Source organism: Neophocaena asiaeorientalis, unplaced genomic scaffold (genome assembly GCF_003031525.2).
Source record: "Neophocaena asiaeorientalis asiaeorientalis breed wild unplaced genomic scaffold, Neophocaena_asiaeorientalis_V1.1 scaffold152, whole genome shotgun sequence".
Classification (NCBI taxonomy): domain Eukaryota; kingdom Metazoa; phylum Chordata; class Mammalia; order Artiodactyla; family Phocoenidae; genus Neophocaena; species Neophocaena asiaeorientalis.
In genome coordinates this window covers 942,729-965,063 of record NW_020185338.1, presented here as the reverse complement: position 1 = coordinate 965,063, position 22,335 = coordinate 942,729, and the positions used below count along the sequence as shown (strand labels likewise).

At 48.1% G+C, this 22,335-nt stretch overlaps 1 protein-coding gene across 3 annotated transcripts in view; it reads right to left on the bottom strand.

Annotated features, from left to right (window-relative positions):
* The window catches only part of FBLN5 (fibulin 5), an 81,122-nt gene that overhangs the window by 54,447 nt on the left and 4,340 nt on the right, over nt 1-22,335 (bottom strand). For all 3 annotated transcript variants that reach the window (XM_024736351.1, XM_024736352.1, XM_024736350.1), the window contains 2 exons: nt 20,369-20,420; nt 16,345-16,599 (listed from right to left, as the gene is read on the bottom strand). In XM_024736351.1, the coding sequence (XP_024592119.1) occupies nt 16,345-16,599; nt 20,369-20,420 (307 nt within the window). The remainder of the gene's footprint in view (nt 1-16,344; nt 16,600-20,368; nt 20,421-22,335) is intronic.

The following is a 22,335-nucleotide window of genomic DNA, read 5'->3' as shown; positions in this document are numbered from 1 at the left end:
ACACACACACACACACACACACACACACACACACACCCACACACTCCATTTCCCTTGGGTCCTCAAAGGAGCCCCGCCCCCAACTAAAGGACGAAGCTTGGCCCTAGCCCACCCTCAGCACTCCCCCAGCCACAGTGCTACCTTGGGAGGATCCATAAACACCTCAGACTTCATCTTCAACTCCCCTTAGACAGGGAAGATCAAATTTTACATTTAAAACCCAATTCCAAATGTAAAATAGATAGCTAGTGGGAAGCAGCCGCATAGCACAGGGAGCTCAGCTTGGTGCTTTGTGACCACCTAGAGGGGTGGGGTAGGGAGGGTGGGAGGGAGACACAAGAGGGAGGAGATATGGGGATATATGTATTTGTATAACTGATTCACTTTGTTATAAAGCAGAAACTAACACACCATTGTAAAGCAATTATACTCCAATAAAACTTAAAAATAAAATAAAATAAAATGCACTAGTGGAAAAAAAAAAACCCAATTCCAGTCTGGCAAATCTCAACTTTGTTCTTTTGAAACCTCAGGATAGGAGAGGCGTCAGACACTTGAGGGTTCTGAAAGTACCACTTTGGGAGTTAGGATAAGTGTTCTACGCAAGGCAGTCATAAAATTCTAATTCATTTACCCAGAAAGTTCCCAAGAGGTTTACAGCTGTGGCATCGGGACTGGGTTGCAGTTTGTTTGAACAAAGTGCTGACAAGCCCAAGATCAAGGTTTCTTCCCTTAGTGCCAATCTGCTCGTCACAAAGGGAAAACCCTGAGTCATAGTCCCAACCTGTATTCTCCCTCCCACCCCAATGGCAGCTAGCTCGCCTGTAATTTGTCAAAGGGGGAAGAGTGAGGATGTGTGGGCTCTTCCCCACCTGCTGACAGGGGAGGTGAGTAGCAAGGTTTAAGTACAGCACAGAGACATGGCAGACTCAGGGAGCCACACTTGGCCGGATGCCCTATGGCTTGGTTGGATTTTGGACAACCCTCCTTGAACCCAGACAGCGCAAATCATTGGAATTTTATAAAAATTGTCCATGAAATCTATACATAAATTTAATAATGACCCTTAGAACAACAAACTAGTGAACATAACAAAAAGAGAAACAGACGCACAGAGATAAAGAGTAAACTAGTGGTTACCAGTGGGGAGAGGGAAGGGTGAGGGCAAGATAGGGATAGGGGATCAAGAGGTACAAACTATTATGTATAAAATAAACTATAAAAATATATTGTACAACACAGGGAATATAGCCAATATTTTATAATAATTATAAATGGAGTAAACCTTTAAAGTTGTGAATCACTGTGTTGTACGCCTGTAACATATAATTTTGCATATCAACTATACTTCAATAAAAAAAAAAAATAATAATGACCCTTAGAAAAAACGTGAATGCGAAAAAAGTTAAAGAAAAAGGTAACGGGGAGAAGAGATCAGACCAAATAACTCCCGGGGTTTCTGTCAACGTTTGACCTTCCTTCTTAGGTGTGGGACGATTATAAAGCAAGGAGTCCGACTGAGTCTTCAGTCAATACTCATTTGACAAATACAAATGATGGACCAGGCACTAGGGATAGAGCAGAAACAAGATAAGAGATGGAATAGACAATAAACAAATAAGTACAGCCAAGATATGGAAACAACCCACATGTCCATCTGTGGATGAATGGATAAAGAAAAGGTGGTATATACATAATATAGAATATTATTCAGCCATAAAAAAGGGAAATCTTGGGCTTCCCCAGTGGCTAAGAATCCACCTGCCAGTGCAGGGGACACGGGTTTGAGCCCTGGTTCAGGAAGATCCCACATTCCGCGGAGCAACGAAGTCCGTGTGCCACAACTACTAAGCCTGCTCTCTAGACCCGTGAGCCATGACTACTGAGCTCACGTGCCACAACTACTGAAGCCTCCACGCCTAGAGCCCGTGCTCCGCAACAAGAGAAGCCACCGCAATGAGAAGCCTGCGCACTGCAATGAAGAGTAGCCCCCGCTCGCAGCAACTAAAAGAAAGCCCGTGCCCAGCAACGAGGACCCAACGCAGCCAAAAACAAATAAATAAAACAAATAAATAAATAAATAAAAAAGCGGGGGGAATCTTTCTATTTGCTACAACATGGATGGACCTTGAGGGCATTATGCTAAATGAAATAAGTCAGAGAAAGACCAGTTCCTCAGACCTCACTTATATTGGACTCTTAAGGGAAAAAAAGCTCATAGATACAGAGAACAGATTGGTGGTTGCCAGAGGTAGGGGGTAGGGGTGGACGAAATGGGTGAAGTGAGTCAAAAGGTACAAATACCCAGTTATAAAATAAATAAGTCATAGGGATGTAACATACCTCATGGTGACTATAGTTAATAATACTGTATTTCCTGTTTGAACGTTGTTGAGAGTAGATCTTAAAAGTTCTCATCACAAGAAAAAAAATTTTTTTAACTATGTATGGTGATGGATGTTAACTAGACTTATTGTGGGGATACGACATATACATTGAATCATTATACTGTATACCTGAAACTAATATAACGTTACATGTCAATTATGCCTCAATAAAACTATTTAATTAAAAGATAGTCATTGGGCTTCCCTGGTGGCGCAGTGGTTGAGAGTCCGCCTACCGATGCGGGGGACACGGATTCGTGCCCCGGTCTGGAAGGATCCCACATGCCGCGGAGCGCCTGGGCCCGTGAGCCATGGCCGCTGAGCCTACGCGTCCGGAGGCTGTGCTCCGCAACGGGAGAGGCCACATCAATCAGCGGTTCTCAAAGTAAGGTCCCGGACCAGAAGGATTAGCACCACTTGAAGGCCCAGGCCTCACCCCAGACCTACTGAATCAGAAATTCTGCGGGTGGGAGCCAGCAATCTGTGTTTGAAGCCCTCCAGATGATTTTACACACTCTCAAGTTTGGGACAAGTAATAATGATACGAGCTGTGACGGAGAATGATTGCAGGGTGACTTTGGACAGGTTGGTCAGGGACAGGCTCTTTAAGAAGGTATCATCTACTGAGCTGAAGCCTGAAGGAGGAGAATGAACCAGAAAGAGTTCCAAACAGAGGGACTTGAAAGTGCAAAGGCCCTGGGGTGGGGATGCTCTGTTTGAGAAGACAAAGGAGGCCAGTGTAGCCTGTGATCAGTAAAGAGCATCTGGCCCATCTTACGGGAGGAGGAGGGTCTGAAAGTCAGCAAGTTTACACTCTGGTCGACCTCTCCCATGGATAAACTGTGGGATATTGGGACAGTCACAGAGCCCTTCCAAGTATTCTCTAAAATGGGGAAAACGATCCTGAGCCTGCCTACTGGGCTGTCTGAGAATTCAGTAGATGCGAAAGCATTTGGAAAAGCGAGAGGCAATGTTCAAATGGGAATTATTATAATTAAGGGAGTCCCTTAAGGATGTAACTATAGGATCCAGCTTCCCACAGTGAGTAGCCATCAGACCACAGGCCAGCACCACCTGGTCCTGGGCCAGCTCCTGCTCTCTAGAGCTAAATGAGATTGAGACGATCCTTTAAAAAGGGTCTGTTTAGAAGGTCTGAGGTGCGGGATTTCCTAGAAAGGTCTGATTGTGGAACTCTTACATTCTTAGCCCATTGGTCAATCTAAGAAGATGCTTGGCTTTGCGAGGAATTTGTGTTTTGCTCCGGCTGCTTGCAAATTCTCCCCAGGTGTTATAAAGGCAACGCCAGATTTCTTACAGGACCAGGCCATGTGCTATCATCACAGTCAGAGCTAATTTCATCACCATCCACTGATGCCCCTTTCCTGGAGGGACTCAAAAAAGGGCTCATCTCTGCCTCAAGCTTAAAAGAAGGCTCCAAGCAGGATTCTTAGAGCGCATGGAGGCGATATCCTTAGAGGCGGTCCAATCATTACTCTTATAGACTTAATGCAAAATCACTGCCTCCAGTGAAAAGATACTATCTCTAGAATCTACCTGCCTCCGGAATGTACCCTCACCTAGTAGTCACAAGCATGTTCCACATCCTGAGTGGTCAGGGCTGCAGGGAGCCTTGGAGACTGTGGTTCGGCCCCTCTTGTATAGATGGGGAAATGGAGCCCTGAAAGAGAGGGAAAAGGAGCCACGACCCCCTCACTGAGTTTGTTGCAGTGATGAGATTAAATCATGACCCCAGTCGTGATTTAATTCCTGGGCTCCTAAACCAGGAATCTTCTTCAAACAGATGTCAAGATACCACTTAAAAACCAGTGTTTACAGAACAGAGTCCAAGAGATTGGCATGGCATTCAAGGCCATGCCAAGTTCCTTAGCCTCATCTCTCACTCTACGGCTGCCCCGACCCCACCCCGTGTCCATGTTGCAGCCGTGCACTGGCTGTCGTAAATGGGCAGGTGACCAATGGGCTCACGACCAAGGCTGGTCCTCACCAGCAGTCCTCAATGTGCCGTGAAGCTTCTGGCCTCCATGTCTTTGCCCAGGCTGTTCCCTCAACCCAGAAAGCCCTTCACCATCTCCCACATGAAAATTCTACTCAAGCCTCCAAACATCGACTTAGAGGCCATCATATCCATTGCCAGAGCAGAATCCCTATCCCTTGCGGGCACCCCTACAGCACCCAGCCATACTGCTCTCACCACCCCTCACACTCCGGCTCATGTAAAGACACTGATGAGGGCTTCCCTGGTGGCGCAGTGGTTGAGAGTCCACCTGCCGATGCAGGGGACACGGGTTCGTGCCCCGGTCTGGGAGGATCCCACATGCCGCGGAGCGGCTGGGCCCGTGAGCCATGGCCGCTGAGCCTGCGCGTCCGGAGCCTGTGCTCCACAACGGGAGAGGCCACAACAGTGAGAGGCCCCCGCCACGCCAAAAAAAAAAAAAAAAAAAAAAAAAAAAAGACACTGATGAGTTACGGGCACCCACCCTTCCCCCACTCCCACTCACATCTGCTCAGCTGTGAGATCCTGAAGGCAGGGACCAACTCTTATTCATCTTTAGATCCCCTCCCAGCACTTGGCAGTGTCTGACACACAGACGTGCTCAGTGAATACGTGTATAATCAAATGGATGCACAGATGTGTAACACCTGTCCTTATGGAAGGATTCTGTGATCACTCCAGCCAGGGCCAACAGAGAGCCTTGTACCTGCTTTGGCTGCTGTCCCATTACCTTGGGCTATAACTATGTATGTGTTGGGCTCCCTACATCCTACCAACCTACCTCAACTCCTGGCAAGAGACTGTGAATTCCCGAAGGTAGTGATGATGCCTGATTTATCTTTGTGCGAACAGCACAGACCCCAGCATGGAAATGATAAACGAATGAAGTCCATTAATGATAATAAATTAATCTATGTGGACAACTGTACCTGAGGTGTAATCAGCTTCTCTCACTCATTTACACACTACATACAATTCACCGCATGTCGCTTTTCTGCTTGTTCAACAAATATTTATCAGGTGCTAAAAATACAACAGTGAACAAGACAGAAAGTTCCTGCTGGACAGAGAGACATTAAATAAATAAACACAAATCTCTATTTATCACTGTTACAGAGCATGCAGCAGAGGACACAGTACAGGATGCTGTGGTCACTGCTAAGTTGGCTCTGAGTTCATCGCCCGCCCTAGTGCCCCCCTCCCATCATGTTTCATTTTGGTCACAGTGGCTTCAGCAGAAACGGCCACCCCTCATCCAGCTCAGATGCAGAAAACAGATGACTTGTCTTTCTCCCCAACGGGAATGAAGCAGAGTCCAGGTTTTTTGTGTCTTTGCAATATTTAATATAATCTCCCTTAAATTATTATCCCTTGCTTCCCATGGGAACTGTTGAAGATGCCAATTTCATACTGATTCCGGATGCAAAGTCTGTTCTGTCTGACCTCATTGATTCCTGGGGGATGCTTTAAGACCTGTGAAATATGTGGGGCTCATAAATCAACCCTGGCTGGGTTTCTGCAAATGTTTTAGCTTGAAGGAAAGTCAGTTCACACTGACAAGTCCCCCACGCCTCATCGCCTCCCAGCCCCGACCCGCCCGCGTCCCCTGGAGCCTGTGGATGTTGGCTGCCTGGGGCAGGGCCCAGGGCTGGCTGTCCCCATCTCCCCTCTGGCCCGGCTCCGACAAGCCGAGGGGAATGGGAGGTCAGTCCTTAACATCCAGTCTGATGTCTGAGTCCCTCTGGAGGGAAGGAATCCTGTGAATGTCCTTTCCCTGCCAGCCCCCAAGGAGATGGCCCGGGGACCCTTCCCCAAGCATGCACCTCTGTTTCCAAGACAAACAGGAGCCTCCTGCTGCTTGCTGGGCTCCAGGGGATGCCAACAGCATGTCACACAATTGAATGGAGCCCCTTGGAGTTTTGCGAGGAGCTGACCCTGGCTGGAGGCGGATCCCTGAGAGCCAATCCCTCCCATGGCAGAGAAACAAAGTCCCAGGTCCAAGATGGAAAGAACACAGCCTTCCACAGATTTCCCCTGTGGCACAGCCCAAAGCGGAAAGGATGGTGGAGGTAGGTCCCTTTGTAAATCAGTCTGAACAGATCTTTGCCCATCAGCCCCTCAGCTACAGCGTAAATTCAATTCAGTTCAACACCCACTGAGTGCCGGTGGTCCAAGGAAGCATGTCGGGTGTGGGGGCACACACAGTAACCACGGCCCTGGCGTTCAAGGAACAGAGACAAGCTTGGTTACCTTGGTCCTCCCTCGGCACCCAGCACAGTGGGGGCCGGTCGGGGGGTGGGCTTTGAGGGGTGATGAGAGACCGAGTATGGAAGTGAGTGAAGGTACCCCCACTCGCCTGAGTTGAACGGTGCCCACACTCTCCTTCCATTCATCCCTTCACTCATTCATTCATTAGTTGTCAATAGCTTACTGAGAATTCACGCTGCCAGATGCTGAGGATAAACAGTGGATGCTGGCGCAGTGGCCGCGTCCAAGGAACCCTCCCGCCACAGTCCCAACTCCCAACACCTACGCCCTGGTGAGAGCACGTGGGCACCTGCCTGCCCTCTGTCACACACCTGCGGGATGCCAGGAAGCCGCGGCCTTTCTGCCTCCAAGTGGGAGACCAGCCAGACTGCTCGGGGGTCATCTGACTCAGGGGTCTCTCTGATGACGGGTCAGACGAGGCCACCAGCACTTCCCAGTCACTGCCTGCTCGGCCAGCGTGGCCTGGAGTCTGTCTTTCTGTCTGTCTGCGTGTCCATGTGTCCAGAGAGGCTGGCAGCCAAAGGAAGAGAATGAATGTACCCATCTGCCTCCTAGGCACCCCCAGGGGTAAGAGGGCCCCAGAGAACAGCTCAAAGGCAGGCCCTCGGGCTGAGTGGAGCCAGGGAGAAGAATCAGCTCGTGGTCGCAAACCCAAAGGCGGTGACTTTCCCTCGCCTTCTTTTTTTGTTTTTTGGCCACACTGCTTGGCATGCGGAATCTTAGTTCCCTGACCAGGGATCGAACCCGTGCCCCCTGCAGTGGCAGGACAGAGTCCTAACCACTGGACCGCCAGGGAATTCCTCCCCTTTCCCTCTCCCTCCTCAAACCTCCCCACCTGGGATAAGCTGCCAGCAAGCACCTGCCCCGTCTGCCCCTGTGGCTGGGCAGGGATTGGCAAGATATGACGCAACAGAGTTGCTGCCCCTCCGGGAAGGGGTAGGGAGAGTGACAGCAGCTATTGCTTAGCGGTTGCAGACAGGACTACCAGACACTCAGCACATCCTTGGCTAAAAACAAGTACTATCATCCCACTCAAAGTGGGATAGGCCACTCAAAGTGTTTACCGCTCGGAGCCAGGCACCTGTGCGGGGGTGGGGTTCGAACCCCAGCATCTCTGAATCGAGAGCCCACACTCTCCCCACGCATTCAACTGCCTTCCACCACTCCCTGGCCTAGTCACCGACTCCTTCCAGGCCTTTGAGAATACAAAGATCCCCTTTCTTTGGGTAACAGCAGATATTATAACTTGGGCCTCGCAGATGATATTTGCTTGAGGCTGTTGTTGGCAACATTAAATAGGATTCCTAATTTATGGTTTTAATCAGTTTCATACTGATTTTGAAACTGACCATACTGATCAGTTTCATATGGTTTTCAATCAGTATGCATGCACACACTCTCCAGGACACTAATACTTTGCTTTCATATGGTATTTGTACTTCTTTATTTCATTTAATCCTTTCCTAATAGCACAGAGAGTTCCCAAATCACTGTTTCTTGCATCACGCTGGGGTGGGGGCAGGAGCCGCAGACGCCATGCACACACGCAGAGCAGAGCCATGCAGAGCTCCCGCAGAAGCTGCCAAGGCGGGCGCAGAACCTATGCGAGCAGTTCTGCTCTCAAGTTTTCCAGTGGCGTGCTCACCCGCCTTCGTCAAAAGGATCTTTGAAAAGAGATCTACAACCAGTATTGACGACGAAGGAGGAGGTACAGACACCTTCCCACACATTCAGAATCCCTGCGCCTCTTTGAGAAACATCATCACGTGCGCCTCCCACTAATCTCAAGCACACGTGGCTGAACGGGCTGCAATGGCCCTCCGGCAGGGGCTCTCTGGAGATCTGGCCTTAACACCCGCTTTCACTGGGACCATCCAAAGCAAAGCTGGACCGTGCTGCTGCTCAAAGTTCCCGCTTCTCCATCCTCCTGCGATCCCCACGCTTGCTCTTCACACACAACTGGCTAATCCCAGAATGGAACATATTGAACAGGAACATGACCAGACCAAGGAACATAAGGTGAGAGCCAAGAAAAAGTTGTGGTTCATTGAGAAAACTGCCACGCTAGGCAGTGGGGAAGTGCCTATTCCACACACAAAGGCACCCAGGGCCGGGCGTGCCCCACAGTGGGTTTCCACACAGCGCTGTGGAGGCTGGCCAGTGCCCTGGACCTCACCGCAGGCCGGGGCCAGTCCCCGTGGGTGGCTCCAACCGTGGGTGGTTCGGGCTTCCTCATAAACGGAGGACTGACGCGGTCCTAGTAGAAGATGTCACCAAGTGTGTGGGCTGGTTGAAACACACGAGTAGAGAAGGACCACATCACGAGTGATCCAGGTGAGAGCGAGTTAACAGAAAGCCCAGGCTGTCTGGACACAAACATTATCTTTCCTAAGGACTGGGGATTGAAGAAATCATCTGGTCCAGGGAATGCGTTTTGCAGACGGATGAAGCCATGGACCCTTTCTCAGAGTAATGTTTTTAATTGCATACGTTAAATTCGCAGGATTATGAAAGAACCCAATTACACTGGAAGACAGTTATCAAAATAGTTTTTAAACATATGTGTAATATGTATAGCAATATACACGCTTCTTTATCAGTGACAAAAATTAGAAATGACAAGACTGGACAGCAGGTCTAATATCTCCTACAATTTTCAAGTAACGGTAAGTGAGAATACTTCAAAATAATATTTCAAAATACATCAAAAACTTCAAAATGTGTCAGAATAACTGGTACAGTTGTAATGTGATGTATAAATATCTGTGTTTCTCTTGTTAATACTGCCACAGGTATTGCTAAGAGTCCTGTGGCTTACTGCCTCTATAAAGAAAAATAATACTAAATTTCATTAGAAGTTAGTAGAGAAAAAAGATGAAAATGGATCCCCTAAATTCCATCCACAGACCCCATATTAAGACCCCTAATCCCTTCTTTTCACAGATAATAAACCTTAGGCCAGAGAAGCCAAGTGACTTTCTTAATGGCACACAGCTGCTCTGGGATCAGAGTTCAGCTCTTACTGATGTCCTGTCTTTACCACTACAGCCTGCTGCTTCAATGTAGGCTTTAAAAACATTTCTTTTGGATTTTTTGCTTTTGTTTTTAAACAAAAGTAATACATTCTTCTAACAGATTCATATAATATGGGAATTTCATTTAAAAAATAAAGTTTCTACCTTTCTTTAAACGCAGGCCTATCTAAGAGTAGACAGATGGACAAGAGCCTTCCTGGACCAGCAGGATCACATCATCCAGGAGCTTCTGCAAAAGGCAGAACCTCGGGCCCCAGACCAGACCTGCAGAGTCAGTCTCTGCATTTCCCCAGGTGACTCAGGGGCACATTCATGTCTAAGAAGAGCTGCTGTGAACAACCTCCTGGAGCCCCTTCTCTGCTGCATTCTCCTTGGAAGCACAAGTAACCCCAACCCCTGACACTGAAAGTGGTGAGAATTCAACCCTCAACCCTCCAAAAGCCTTGCATTCTTAAGTCTGATTCCCAGAGGAAAGAATAAACAATAACAGAATAACAGGACTAGGGGTTTGGAGTAGGAGAATTCATCACGGAATGATGAGATCTGACACAGTAAAAATAACATTGTAACAACTAACTGTTATTAACCCTTACTGAGAGCCAGCCTCCATACTAGACCAGGCACATGCACTATCTCATTGAATTCTCCCAAATATCCTACAGTAATAGTTAATGCTGTCATCCCTATTTACAGATGGAAAAACTGAGGTTCAGAGAGGCTGAGCTGCTTGCTCACCGTTCCAGCCAATGATCGGGAGAGATCTGAAGCAAGATGGGACAACCTGAGTCGGGGGGCCGCATGTGAACAGGCTTGCTGAGGCCCAGTTCACAAGGACATCTGAGCAAACCTGACTGTGTCCCACCTCAATCCTGGGTCCCCCTCCTCACCAGGCCTGCCTGGTCCTGATGCCTTTAGCAGCTAAAGAACCGAGTGGTTTCTGCTTCCTGTGCTCTCTTTCCGGTCTCATCCAGAGGACTTGGTTTCAAACCTGTGTTAAAAAAGTAAGAAGAAAAGCCTGCAGGCGGCTGCCCCATCCAAGCACTCTTGCCCTTTGTCTTACCTGCTGGGTGGTTAATTGTTTTGTTCCACAATTAAATAAACCTAGCCTTTGCCGGCATCTCGAAGCATCTGACTGAAGTCTCATTAAGCATTGAACTGGGCAAAGCCCAGCAAGGTCTGCAAGGTGGGTGAGTACCACGCTCGGTTTTAGGTCATTTTAAAGGTTTTCAAGAACTAGGCCCTCAATACATTTTCAGACTCGATGACTCTCTACAGGTTATCTCAAGACCCTAGGATCTTTCTCAATTAACACTTAACACGTAATACTCCGTGCAGACACCGGGCAAGATATTTTCACAAGTTATCTGTGAGGTAGGCATTGTTGTACCCATTTTACAGATGAGGAAACTGAGGCTCCAGTCTCACAGCCAGGAAGCGGCCAAACCAAGGTGAGAATCAAGGCCTGGCTGGCTTCCCAGTTCCAGCCCTCTCCACTCCAGCACACACAGCCTTCCCATCTCTGCCTTCTCTTCGAACTTCTCAGGAATCAATCAGAGGCCACCTGGTAGTTCAGCTGCTTGTTCCGTGACTAATCTCCCTTCCTTGATGGTAAGCTCTGAAGACAGCCCCACGGCTGTGCCCAGACTCCCTGCCCCCTCCGTGCCTAAGCCAGAGCCTGGCACCAAAGAGGTGCTCTATAAACAGTGACTGAATACACATTGGCTGGCTTTCAGGAAAAATAACTCAAGAGAAAGCCTCAGGCCAATGCCATTCATCTTCCAAAAGGATCCATTTGTGTTCCTCTCTGCCCGCTCAGGCGCTTTGATCAATGAGAAAACCCCAGGCCAGGAGGGAGTATAAAGATATTGCTTGTAACTTCACAAATGACCAGAGGAATTCCTTCAGTCCCTGGGGTAGCGCGGCTCTAGTAAAAGACTGCTTTCTCAGTTGTGAAACATTTCACGAGCATCAGTTATTGGTGGAGTCCCTAGATTTGACACTGAGCCAAGCTGATTAGCAAAGCCAGAACAAAGAATGTCCACCCAGAGTGGTGACGAGTTGAGCCCCAAATGGGACAAATACGCGTAAACAAGTGGCATCAACGTTCAGGGACCCTAGCCAAAGGTCCTATTCTCAGAGGCAGTATGATGATAGAAAGGTTCCTTAATGGGGGTTCAAATCCCAGGGGCCCAATCGCTCAGCTCACCCCTCCCTGAGTCTTCAGCACCAACACCGTTAACTCCACAGCATCCTGCCTTTCCTGCAACAGCCCTTTCCTCTTGGCCAGTAACCATGTCCATCTGGCTCTCCATCCTCTGAGATGCTGACCACCGGATCTCCCAAGGGGCCAGCATCTGGGGGACACAGTCTAACCAGCCATGAGTCCACCACCCTCATGGCAGTTGCCCTGGTGCTGAGCACCCACAAGCCAAGATGCCAGTTTTCTTTTTTTTTTTTTTTTTTTCGGTACGCGGGCCTCTCACTGTTGTGGCCTCTCCCGTTGCGGAGCAACAGGCTCCGGACGCGCAGGCTCAGTGGCCATGGCTCACGGGCCCAGCCGCTCCGCGGCATGTGGGATCCTCCCACACCGGGGCACGAACCCGTGTCCCCTGCATCGGCAGGCGGACTCTCAACCACTGCGCCACCAGGGAAGCCCGCCAGTTTTCTTGATGACAAAAACTTTCTTGGTTCCTGAACTGTAATTCTTGGATTCCTGCCTGCATCACTCTGCCTGCAAAGGTCCTGAGTGATCCAGATTTACATCTTGGGGCTTGTGGACTCAAATCTGAGGCCAAACTTTGTTCCAGAAAGAGCAGGGTCTAGTCACCTCCCAAGTGGAACACCAAACAGAGAGGTCAACAAGGAAGCTCAGGGCTTCAAGGGACCCGGGCTCTGAGCCTGGTCCGGCCCAGCCTGCAGAGGCAGGGGACAAGGCAGGAATCTGCTGCCTTGAAAGTGGGTCCAAAACCCAGAAAGAGTAAAGCCTCAGTGAAAAGTGTCCGCTTGCTTTTTTAAGGCAGACTTACTTACAGTTTATGGGAAGAAACCAGGGCATGGAAAGGACGAAAGAGCAAGGGCACTACGTAGGAAACAGTTGGCCCCCAACTTTAAACTTCAATTGGATCAAGTCTCTAGATTTAACTATTACCAGTTTATGGAAAAATAGAGGGGTTGAAGGAATACGTTAAATACCAGCCGGACAACACAAGCAGCAATATCCCAAATGTAGGAAATTCTACAGGACAAACGACTCAGCCTCTTCAACAAATACATGGTAAGAGAGACAAAGAAGATTAAGAGAGAGTTAACCCAATGCAATCTGTAGACCTTGTTTGGATCTGATTCTAAAAGAAAACAATAGAAAGGGGACATTTACGAAATGACCAAGGAAAGTTGAATCCCACCCAGATATTTAATGATAAAAAGGAATTATTGTTGATTTTGTAGGTTTGACAATGGTACTGTGACTATGATTTTTTAAAGAAGCTTTATCTCTTAGAGATACATTCTGAAGTATTTAAGGATAAAATGATTTGATGCCTGAGATTTGCTTTAAATTGATCCACTGGGTCAGAGTATAGAAGAAATGAGAGTGGGTCTGTGTTGAGAATGACCAAACTGGGTGAAAAGTAGACAAGTGTTCATAATGATCTCTCTGCTTTTGTCTAGGTTCAAAGTTTTACAGAACAAAAATTTATTTACAAAAAAAACAAGGCAAGAGAAGGCCCTAGTTTTTCATCATGGCTCCAGGACTGACTCTTGAGAGGCTTGAACAAACTTTTACCTCGCTGAGCCTCAGTTTCCTCATCCAGAGCCCGAATGGGTTCAAGTCCTGGCTCGGCCCTCATTTGCTGTGTGACTTTGGACAGATTCTTAACCTCTCTGTGCTTCAGGGCCAACAGGAACAACAATAGTCCTACCGCAGGGGTTGTGGTGAGGATTCAACGTGTTCATTCAGGTAAAGATCCTGGCACGCAGCACTACATGTTTGGTTTTATTCCTACTACTGCCATCATCACTGTCGTTGATTATTTTCTACATTAAAGAGGAAGAGGAGAAGAAGGCCCTCTGGAGATGTGGTCCTCCCCTCTCAGAACACCGAAGTTTTAGAAGCGTTTCCCAATTCTCCCCATCACACTGGAGTTGCTTACTCCAGCTTCCTCGCCAGGATCAGACCTACATTCTGGGAAACAGGGACACTCCTTCTCTGGCAGTGATGACCCAAATCACCTGCTTCTCCTTTCAACAATGTCCCCCTCTCGGTTCCTTTGGTTCCTCCCCCCTCTCCCCCCGTCTCTGAGTCCTGCTTCCCTGTGGCCTGTTCCCAGGCCGGCCTCTCTCATCCCTGTTCCCGTCCTTCTGGGGCCCCCTTCCCATGACTTCCCCTCTCATAATGCCCAGAAGGACCTGTGTAAACCAGAAAAGGCAGGGTGGGGTGAAGGGAGGTTGGAAGGAACCCGGGACTTATGAATGCATAAGGCTGAACTTTCTGGAAGTGGACGGGCCGGGTGCCAGTCCTCCTAGGGTTCCTGGATCGTATTCTCCTTACAAAAGGGCCATTATGAAGACTCCACATCTCCCGTGTGACAGGTTGGGGGCCTGTAAAAAAGTGCATGACGTCACAGGGACCAGGAGATAAACAGTGTTCCCAGCCGCGTCTTATTCTCGAGGGCACTGGGATCCTGGAAAGAGGGCTGTGGGAGGGAGGGGGGTGCTTCAGAGAGCCCTGTGGCCATTCCAGGCTGTTCCCCAAAAGGGGCCTGCAGGACTGCCCAAGACATCAGGGAGCCCTACAGCCACCCGAAGCCCCTCCCGAGACCCTGGAGTGACTCGGCGGGTCACTCCACCCGCTTCCTCACTTCAAGACGTGCACATGGTCACTCAGCTTACCCAGCCCCACAGGACTTCGTGGAAGAGCGTCACCCCACCCCCAACCTCTCTTTCTCTGCATTTGCTTCGGGATCATTTCTCTTCTACCGAACCAGAGAGAGGTCACATGGGCGAGTTAGGAAAATGTAGGCTGGTTGTCAGGAGAGCTGGACTCCCGTAATTACCTAACTTGGTGGAGTCCACACTCCCTTTTTTATAAAAGGAAGAGGCTGCAGTTACAGACTGTTAAAGTCCCTGCCAGTTACAGCGGCCTGTTGTTCTACAGGTTCTAAGGAAGTACGTTACTGTCTTCCCCACCAGTGCTTCAGTCCACGGCTTGATTCAGTCTGCTTTTTCCTGTGAACACTTGTCTATGTTCAAAGTGACCCTCGGCCAGCTCCCCCGCCCCCTCCACATACACACACACACACTCCTCGAGACCAGTAAGAATAGAGAAGTTTAGTTAAGGTGTATCCAATTTTCCCTTTTAGCTCTGAAAGATACTTGTTTGCATATTATTTCCATGTAGTCAAATGGAAATGCACGCATTTGCATGAACATATAGAAGACATTACAAAATCACCAACACAGCCTTTCTAACAGTGGGTTACAGCTCAACACTTCAGAGCCCTGAAATGGGACCAACAAAAATCTCACTAAGTAGGCCGATGGTCTACCAAACTTTCAGGGTATAGGAAGGAAATATCAGAATTTCAATTCAGGTTTATTTTGATCGCATCCTTTAAATTTTTCTATTTCTTACATATACTTTACACTCCTCCAACCATATTAGAATAACTGGATATGCATGTAATTTATAAACACGCATATAGTAAGGGTCCAGGCTCAGAAGGATTTTGCAGATGGGTGCATGATCAGAAAACTTTGGAGCCGTCATCACTCTAGACCGTCCCCCAAAGCTGGAGACAGTTGCAAAGTTTTGGTCCAACCAAAGCTGAAGCAACAAGGGAGGATCCCAGGTAAACCTCCACCAAGGCCACACTGGCCAACAGAGCACCAGTGCATACCAGGGCACCTGTCATACCACTTGCCAACAGCCTGGGGACATCATGGCATATGGCGTCTCCTTCCTCCCCAAGGTCCACTCTTGCTATGAGCTCCCATCAGCGAGGCTCCTTTTGGTCAAAAGAACCCTGGTCCCCACCCAAGGACCCCACTTTCTTTCCAGAACAGTTGGCCTTGGCCCTCAAGGCTTCTTTTGTTTCAGGAGCAAAGTTTCCATTCGAGGGTGAGTAATGCTGAAGACTCTAGAAAGCTGGTCGTTTCTAGATCTTCTCTCTGGGATTCACTTACTGCATCTGACCAGACATATTTGTTATCGAAGAGAGAAAACATGATCTTGGTCTTCAAACAGATAGATGATAGATATGATCTAAAGGCAGATAGACAGATACATAGATGAATGATTGATAGACAGGTAGACATAGATAGAAATAGATAGATGATGGATTGATGATAGGTAGATAGATAGATCGATAGATAGTTACATAGATGATAGACAGATAGATGAAAAGAAAGAAAAAACAAATTGGCTTTCTGGGGGACTATCAATAAGACAGCACACTAAACTCCTCCCTAGGTGGGAGGGTACCCAGAGACACAGGCTGCTAAGAGTGAAAGAACCGTGTGCCACGTAGGTTGTTTCACTGGTTCATTGCATGGGAACTGACTTCCCATTTGGGGTTGACCTGCTAGACTAGGACGATGCCTTCACCAATGGAGAGGAAGCCTAGGACGCTGGGCTACTCACCTACACACTGGTTGCCTTCATCCATCTGGTATCCAAGGCGACACATGAGAGGCCTCGAAATCGTGGGGTAGTTTGGAGCTGACAGCGGGGGTGCAGCTGCTGGGTACGGACCTGAGTAGGGGTTGGAGTAGGGGTTGGAGTAGGGCCCTCGATACACTGGGTTTGTTCGGGGGATGCATAAATACCCGCCGTTTTGGTTAACACACATCATGTCTCCTCGGCAGGCCTCGGGGATGGTCCGGCACTCATCAATATCTGCAAGGGCCACAGAAAGGACAGGCGTTAGTGGCCCCTTGGCCACACTGTGCCAATTTCAGCAGAGCTCTGTACCAAGAACGCCATGAAGGACCCCAAAACACTCTTTACCAGCATCTGCTCCCAAACATGTAGGGATGGGCCTGGCAGCTACTCCCCAAATATTGGCTAAATTGAATCAAACTGACAAGTGTCACCCAAACGTCAGCCATCAAATACCATCATCTTGATGTTTGGGTCACAGCTACCAAAACCTGTACTGTCACATGCTTAATACTTTTCTCTTAAATGAACCCACATTGAAAACCCAAGTGGGGACTTCCCTGACGGTCCAGTGGTTAAGACATCGCTTTCCAATGCAGGGGGTGTGGGTTTGCATCCCCGGTCAGGGAGCTAAGATTCCACAGGCCTTGGGGCCCAAAAACCAAAACATAAAACAGAAGCAATATTGTAACAAATTCAATAAAGACTTTAAAAATGGACCACATAAAAAAAAAAAGAAAGAAAAAGAAAACCCAAGTAGACCTATTTTTTTCATCTTACGTCATGACAGCAAATGAAAAAAACCCTATCAATGATCAAAAATAGAAGGTAAGTAAAAATAAATATACAACTATTAAGATAAAGATTGTTTACCTGTGGATGTACCACCTAAAGACATCTCAGGTATTCTTTTGTGTCCATATGACACTCGGGAAACACTGGGATGGACCTAATAAGTGTACCCACTTCTACTCCAAATAACAGCTGGGCGGGGAGAAAGAGTCCGCTGCATCCAGAAAGACAAGGCTTGGCCGAGAGCTAGTTTCTTATTGGGAAAGCAGAGACTTACTTGAGACTCGGCTCACACCGTGCCAACAAACAGGGCCCGTTTCCAGCCAGGCCGATGCTCTGCTTGTTGTGTCTAGAGCGGGGTGTGGGAGTGGCAGGGGGGTAGGTTCTCTAGAAAATCAGCCTTGCGGGGCCAGGGACGGGGGGGGCCTGAACTGAGGCGCCAGCATGAGCAGCTGCCCTGACCCCCCGCACCGGGGCTTCCCACCAGCCTTGGGGTCTGCTCCATGTGGGGCTGGAGGCTGGGAGGGAGAGGCCTGAACCCTGACCGCTCACTCCAGCCACCTCATCTGAGAGACTTGTGCCAACTCCCGCCTCGGGAAAGGGAAGCGTGGAGTCCCATTTTCTAACTGTAAGCCTGAAAGCGTGACGAAAACTGGAGGGCCACAAAAGACGGCTGCCGTCCCTCTCTGCATCCTCGGTACACTCTCAACCCCCTTCGCCTTAAGTCAGAGTATGAGCCTAGAGCTTCCAAGGCAAGACTTCTTCCCCACCACCCGTCATTCTTTTCAACGCTAACTAAGCTCAGAGACTACAAATGATTTGGCCTAAATCAAACATCATTAAAAAGGTAAATATATCCCCGAGGGGAGAGCCTTATTCCTTTTCTATACCCTATGCTCCATCCACAACAAACTAGTCTATACTCTGAATGTCTTTTCAATGCCCTGGTCTTTGCTTATGCTGTTCCTACTACCTGGGATGTTATTTCTCAGGATCCTATTCATCCTTCAATACCCAATTCAGATGTGACCTCCGTGAAGGCTTTCTTTATTGACCTCAGACGTAAGGCATCACTCTCTCCCCTACTTCTGCAGGACTGATTGCTTTTACCTCATCTTGACAGTGACTTTATTCTACCCTGTACAGTTTACTCCATCTAGACCTACCTCTCCCACTAGATGGAGCGCTAGGAGAACAGCCCCAAAATGTCTGTCCTCTTCCTTGGAATCTGTGGCTACATTAGGTTACAAGGCAAAGGGGAATTAGGTATGGATGGAATGGAATTAAAGTTGCTAATCAGAAGACCTTGAGATGGGGACTTCCCTGGTGGCACAGTGGTTAAGAATCCGCCTGCCAATGCAGGGGACACGGGTTCGAGCCCTGGTCCGGGAAGATCCCACCTGCCATGGAGCAACTAAGCCCGTGCGTCACAACTACAGAGCCTGTGCTCTAGAGCCCGTGAGCCACACTATGAGCCTGCATGCCACATCTACTAAAGCCCGCGCGCCTAGAGCCCGTGCTCCGCAACGAGAAGCCACAGCAGTGAGAAGCCCGTGCACTGCAACAAAGAGTAGCCACAACTAGAGAAAGCTGGTGGGCTGCAACAAAGACCCAACACAGCCAAATATAAATAAAATTTTTTAAAAAAGGGTTCTCTTAAAAATAATAAGCTTAAAAAAAAAAAAGAAGAGCTTGAGATGGGGGAATTCTCTAGGATTATCTGAGTGGGCCCGGTGAAATCACACAAATCCTTAGAAGTAGAAGAAGAGGCAGAAGGACTGGTCAGAGAAATGAGGCAACAGAAACATGTGAGGGACTTAACTTGCTGGCTTTGAAGATGGAGGAGGGGGCCACGAGCCAAGGAAGAGGGTGGCCTCTAGAAACTGCGAAAGGCCTTCAGCCGACAGCCAGCAAGGAACCAGGGGCCTCAGTCCTACAACCACAAGAAACTGAATTCCGTGGGAATGTAAATCCATGCAGCCACTATGGAAGACAGTGTGGAGGTCCCTCCAAAAATTAAATCTAGAAATACCATATGATCCAGCAATTCCACTTCTGGGTATATATCCAAAGGAAATGAAAACAGGATCTTGAAGGGATATCTGTACTGCCATGCTGATTGAAGCACTATTCACAACAGCCAAAATATGGAAACAACCTAAAAGTGCATCAGCGGATAAAGGTTTGGGATGGATGGATGGATAGATGTGATATTATGAATATTATCATCATATGAATAATGTAATAATAATATATGAATATTACTCAGCCATGAGAAAGAAGGAAAACCTGCCATTTGCAGCAACATGGAAGGACCTTGAGGGCATTATGCTACGTGAAAGACAAACGCTACATGATGTCACTTATGTGTGGAATCCAAAAAGCCAAACTTACAGAAATAGAGAATAGAATGGTGGTATTCAGGGGCTGGGGGGTGGGGGAAATGGGGAGATGTAAGGGTACAAACTTCCAGTTAGAAGATAACTTCTAACTGGAAGGAAATAACGCACAGTATTGCGATTGTAATGAAAAACGCCGTATTGCACACTTGAAAAATGCTAAGAGAGTAAATCCTGAATGTTCTCGTCACAAAAAAGAAATGGTCATTGTGTGATGTGAGGGAGGCGTGAGCTAAGCTACGGGGGTCATCACATTGTAATACACAAGTGCATCAAGTCAACACATCGCACACCTTAAACTTACACAATGCTGTATGTCAATTACACCTCAATTTTTAAAAAACAGAAACTGAATTCTGCCAAAATATGCATGAGCAAGAAAGTGGATTCTTCCCTCAAGCCTCCAGAAAAGAACCCCGCCCTGCCATCACCTCAAGGTTAGCCTGGTAGGACTCCCATCGGGCTTTTGACCTGTGCGCCTGTGAGATCACATGTTTGTGTTGTTTAAGCCACTAAGGCTTGTGGCCGTTTGTAAAGGCAGCCCTAGGGAACTGATACAGATGGAGAGCTCCCTGAGGCTGGGGATAAATTCTTCCTCATCTTTGCCCTGTCGCAGGGCTTACCCAGTGCCAGGCACAAAGAAGGTGATCAATGGAAGGGTGTCGTTGATTTCAACCATCCCGTGGCACTGTTTTCTTCCGTGGGCAAGGCTGATACAGATTTGACAATACTGAGTGACGGCTGAGACAGAAATGGTCCTGTGATTGGGCTGTCCCTGCACCCCACCCAGAGAAGGATCTTCAGTGGCCTCCTACCTAAACACTGTCCTGATGAGCGGTCCAGGTCAAAGCCGTTAGTGCATTGTTGCTGCAGGAAGGGAGAGAGAGAAACAGGAGAGGTCATTCTGCTTACTTACCTTTTTTTTTTTTTTCTTTCACTATAAAAGTATTCTAACTGCATCACAGGAGGCATGGAAAATGGGTAAAGAAACAGGGCATTTATAATACCAACATCTGTGTTATAACCTCTATTTGTCCCTTTTTTGGGTATTTTCTTACAATCATTTTACACTTTAGCATTACTTTTTAAGCCCCTGCATCATCGCTTCAGAACGCCCATTTTTAGCAGATGGTTATGGGGACTTCTCCCTGCTCTGGTCATGAAGAGCAATACTAATCGCATCTGATCTGCCCAGTGAGGCTTGCCCTGTGCTCAGCCCTTTCTGAGAGAGGATAGGACTGCTTTTAAGGGCAACCACTCTCCTTCTTTGGGTGCTATTTAACCCCTTTGCAGCGCCCCCTACGAAATCCTCGACCCGATTACGAGGTCTGTGTGTAAAATAAATCCGCACAGTGATGTAGTCAGTTTTTTAAGAAAAATAGAATTGGGGAAATTCTTCCATTTTAACCTCAGGAAGACAATTACACAAAGATGAGATGCTTCCAGAGACCGCCAGGTCTCAAAAGTCCCTGAGGGCTGCAGGCTTCACTTACAACTTGAGTTACAACTTCATGCATTTAGAAAAATCTCATGGGATCAGCAATCACCCCTAGAGCTGACATGTTATAGGAATAAGTCAAGGAGGTGTGGTTTTGCCCGTGGGGGTCCCTTCCCTGGCCTTCCCTACGGTTTATGGGGTTCAACTTCCCTGAGCTATGCGCTGGTTTGTGGAGATGATAGATTTAGCCTGCATTCCTGGGAGTGGGTTCAGACACCTTAGGGCCTTCGGGCCAAAGAAATGGAGCGGATGAGCCAGGAGGTGGTGCCATAAAGTTCAGGAAACCAAGAGACTCGAGTTGCAGCCCTGGCTCACCAACTAAGTGCAGGTGTGGGTTCAAGCCCACTGCCTGGCTTCAAATTCTCACTCTAGCCCCTATTCACTGCATAACTTTTCTATGCCTCAGTTTCCTCATCTGTAAAATGGAGAGGATACTACTTACTTCTGAGTGGTCGTAAGGATTAAATCGTTAGTGCATGTAAAGTGCCCATAGTGCAATAAACACTATACTATAACCCGCGCCGTCTCTGGATCTAGATGTTAACTGTCACCACAGAGCTAGATCAGAGGACGCCAAGGTCCTTCCAAGGTCTAAAAGTCTTTGGTACTCTTCCCAAGATTCTTTCCACCTCCAATGAAATATATTTCAAAATTCTTAATATGAAGGGAAAAAACATTTAAAGGGTGTGATCAAAATAAATATGAATTGAAATTCTAAGATTTCCCTCCTGTACCCTGAAAGTCTGGGAGACCATCAGTCTACTTAGTGAGATTTTTGTTGGTTCCATTTCAGGGCTCTGAACTGTTGAGCTGTAACCCACTGTTAGAGAGGCTGTGTTGGTGACTTTGTAATGTCTTCTATACGTTCATGCAAATGAGTGCATTTCCATTTGACTACATGGCCCCTCAGCCCTGCTCAGAGGTGGGGCTTCTCTCATTTCTGAGCTAGAGATGCAGAGGGGCTGCCCTGAGCTCCTCAGGAGGGATCTGTCCACATTTCTCAAGGGCTGACACAACTGTCACTTTGTAAAGTCAGGGATGGTGCAGGCTTCTCTGCACAGCCACCCAGGAGCCCAAGCTCCCCCTACACACTCCTCCCAGGGGTCCGGGCCAGAGGTGGGTCCTCACAGGTTGGGCGCTGAGTTGCCTCACAACTGCGGGTCGGCCACACACACCCACGTGGGCCACACGCAGGCACCCAAGGGGCACCACTGCCCAGAAACACTAGAACACGCTTGACTTTTTAACACTTACACTAAGTCAAGACCCCCAGCCCCAGCAAAG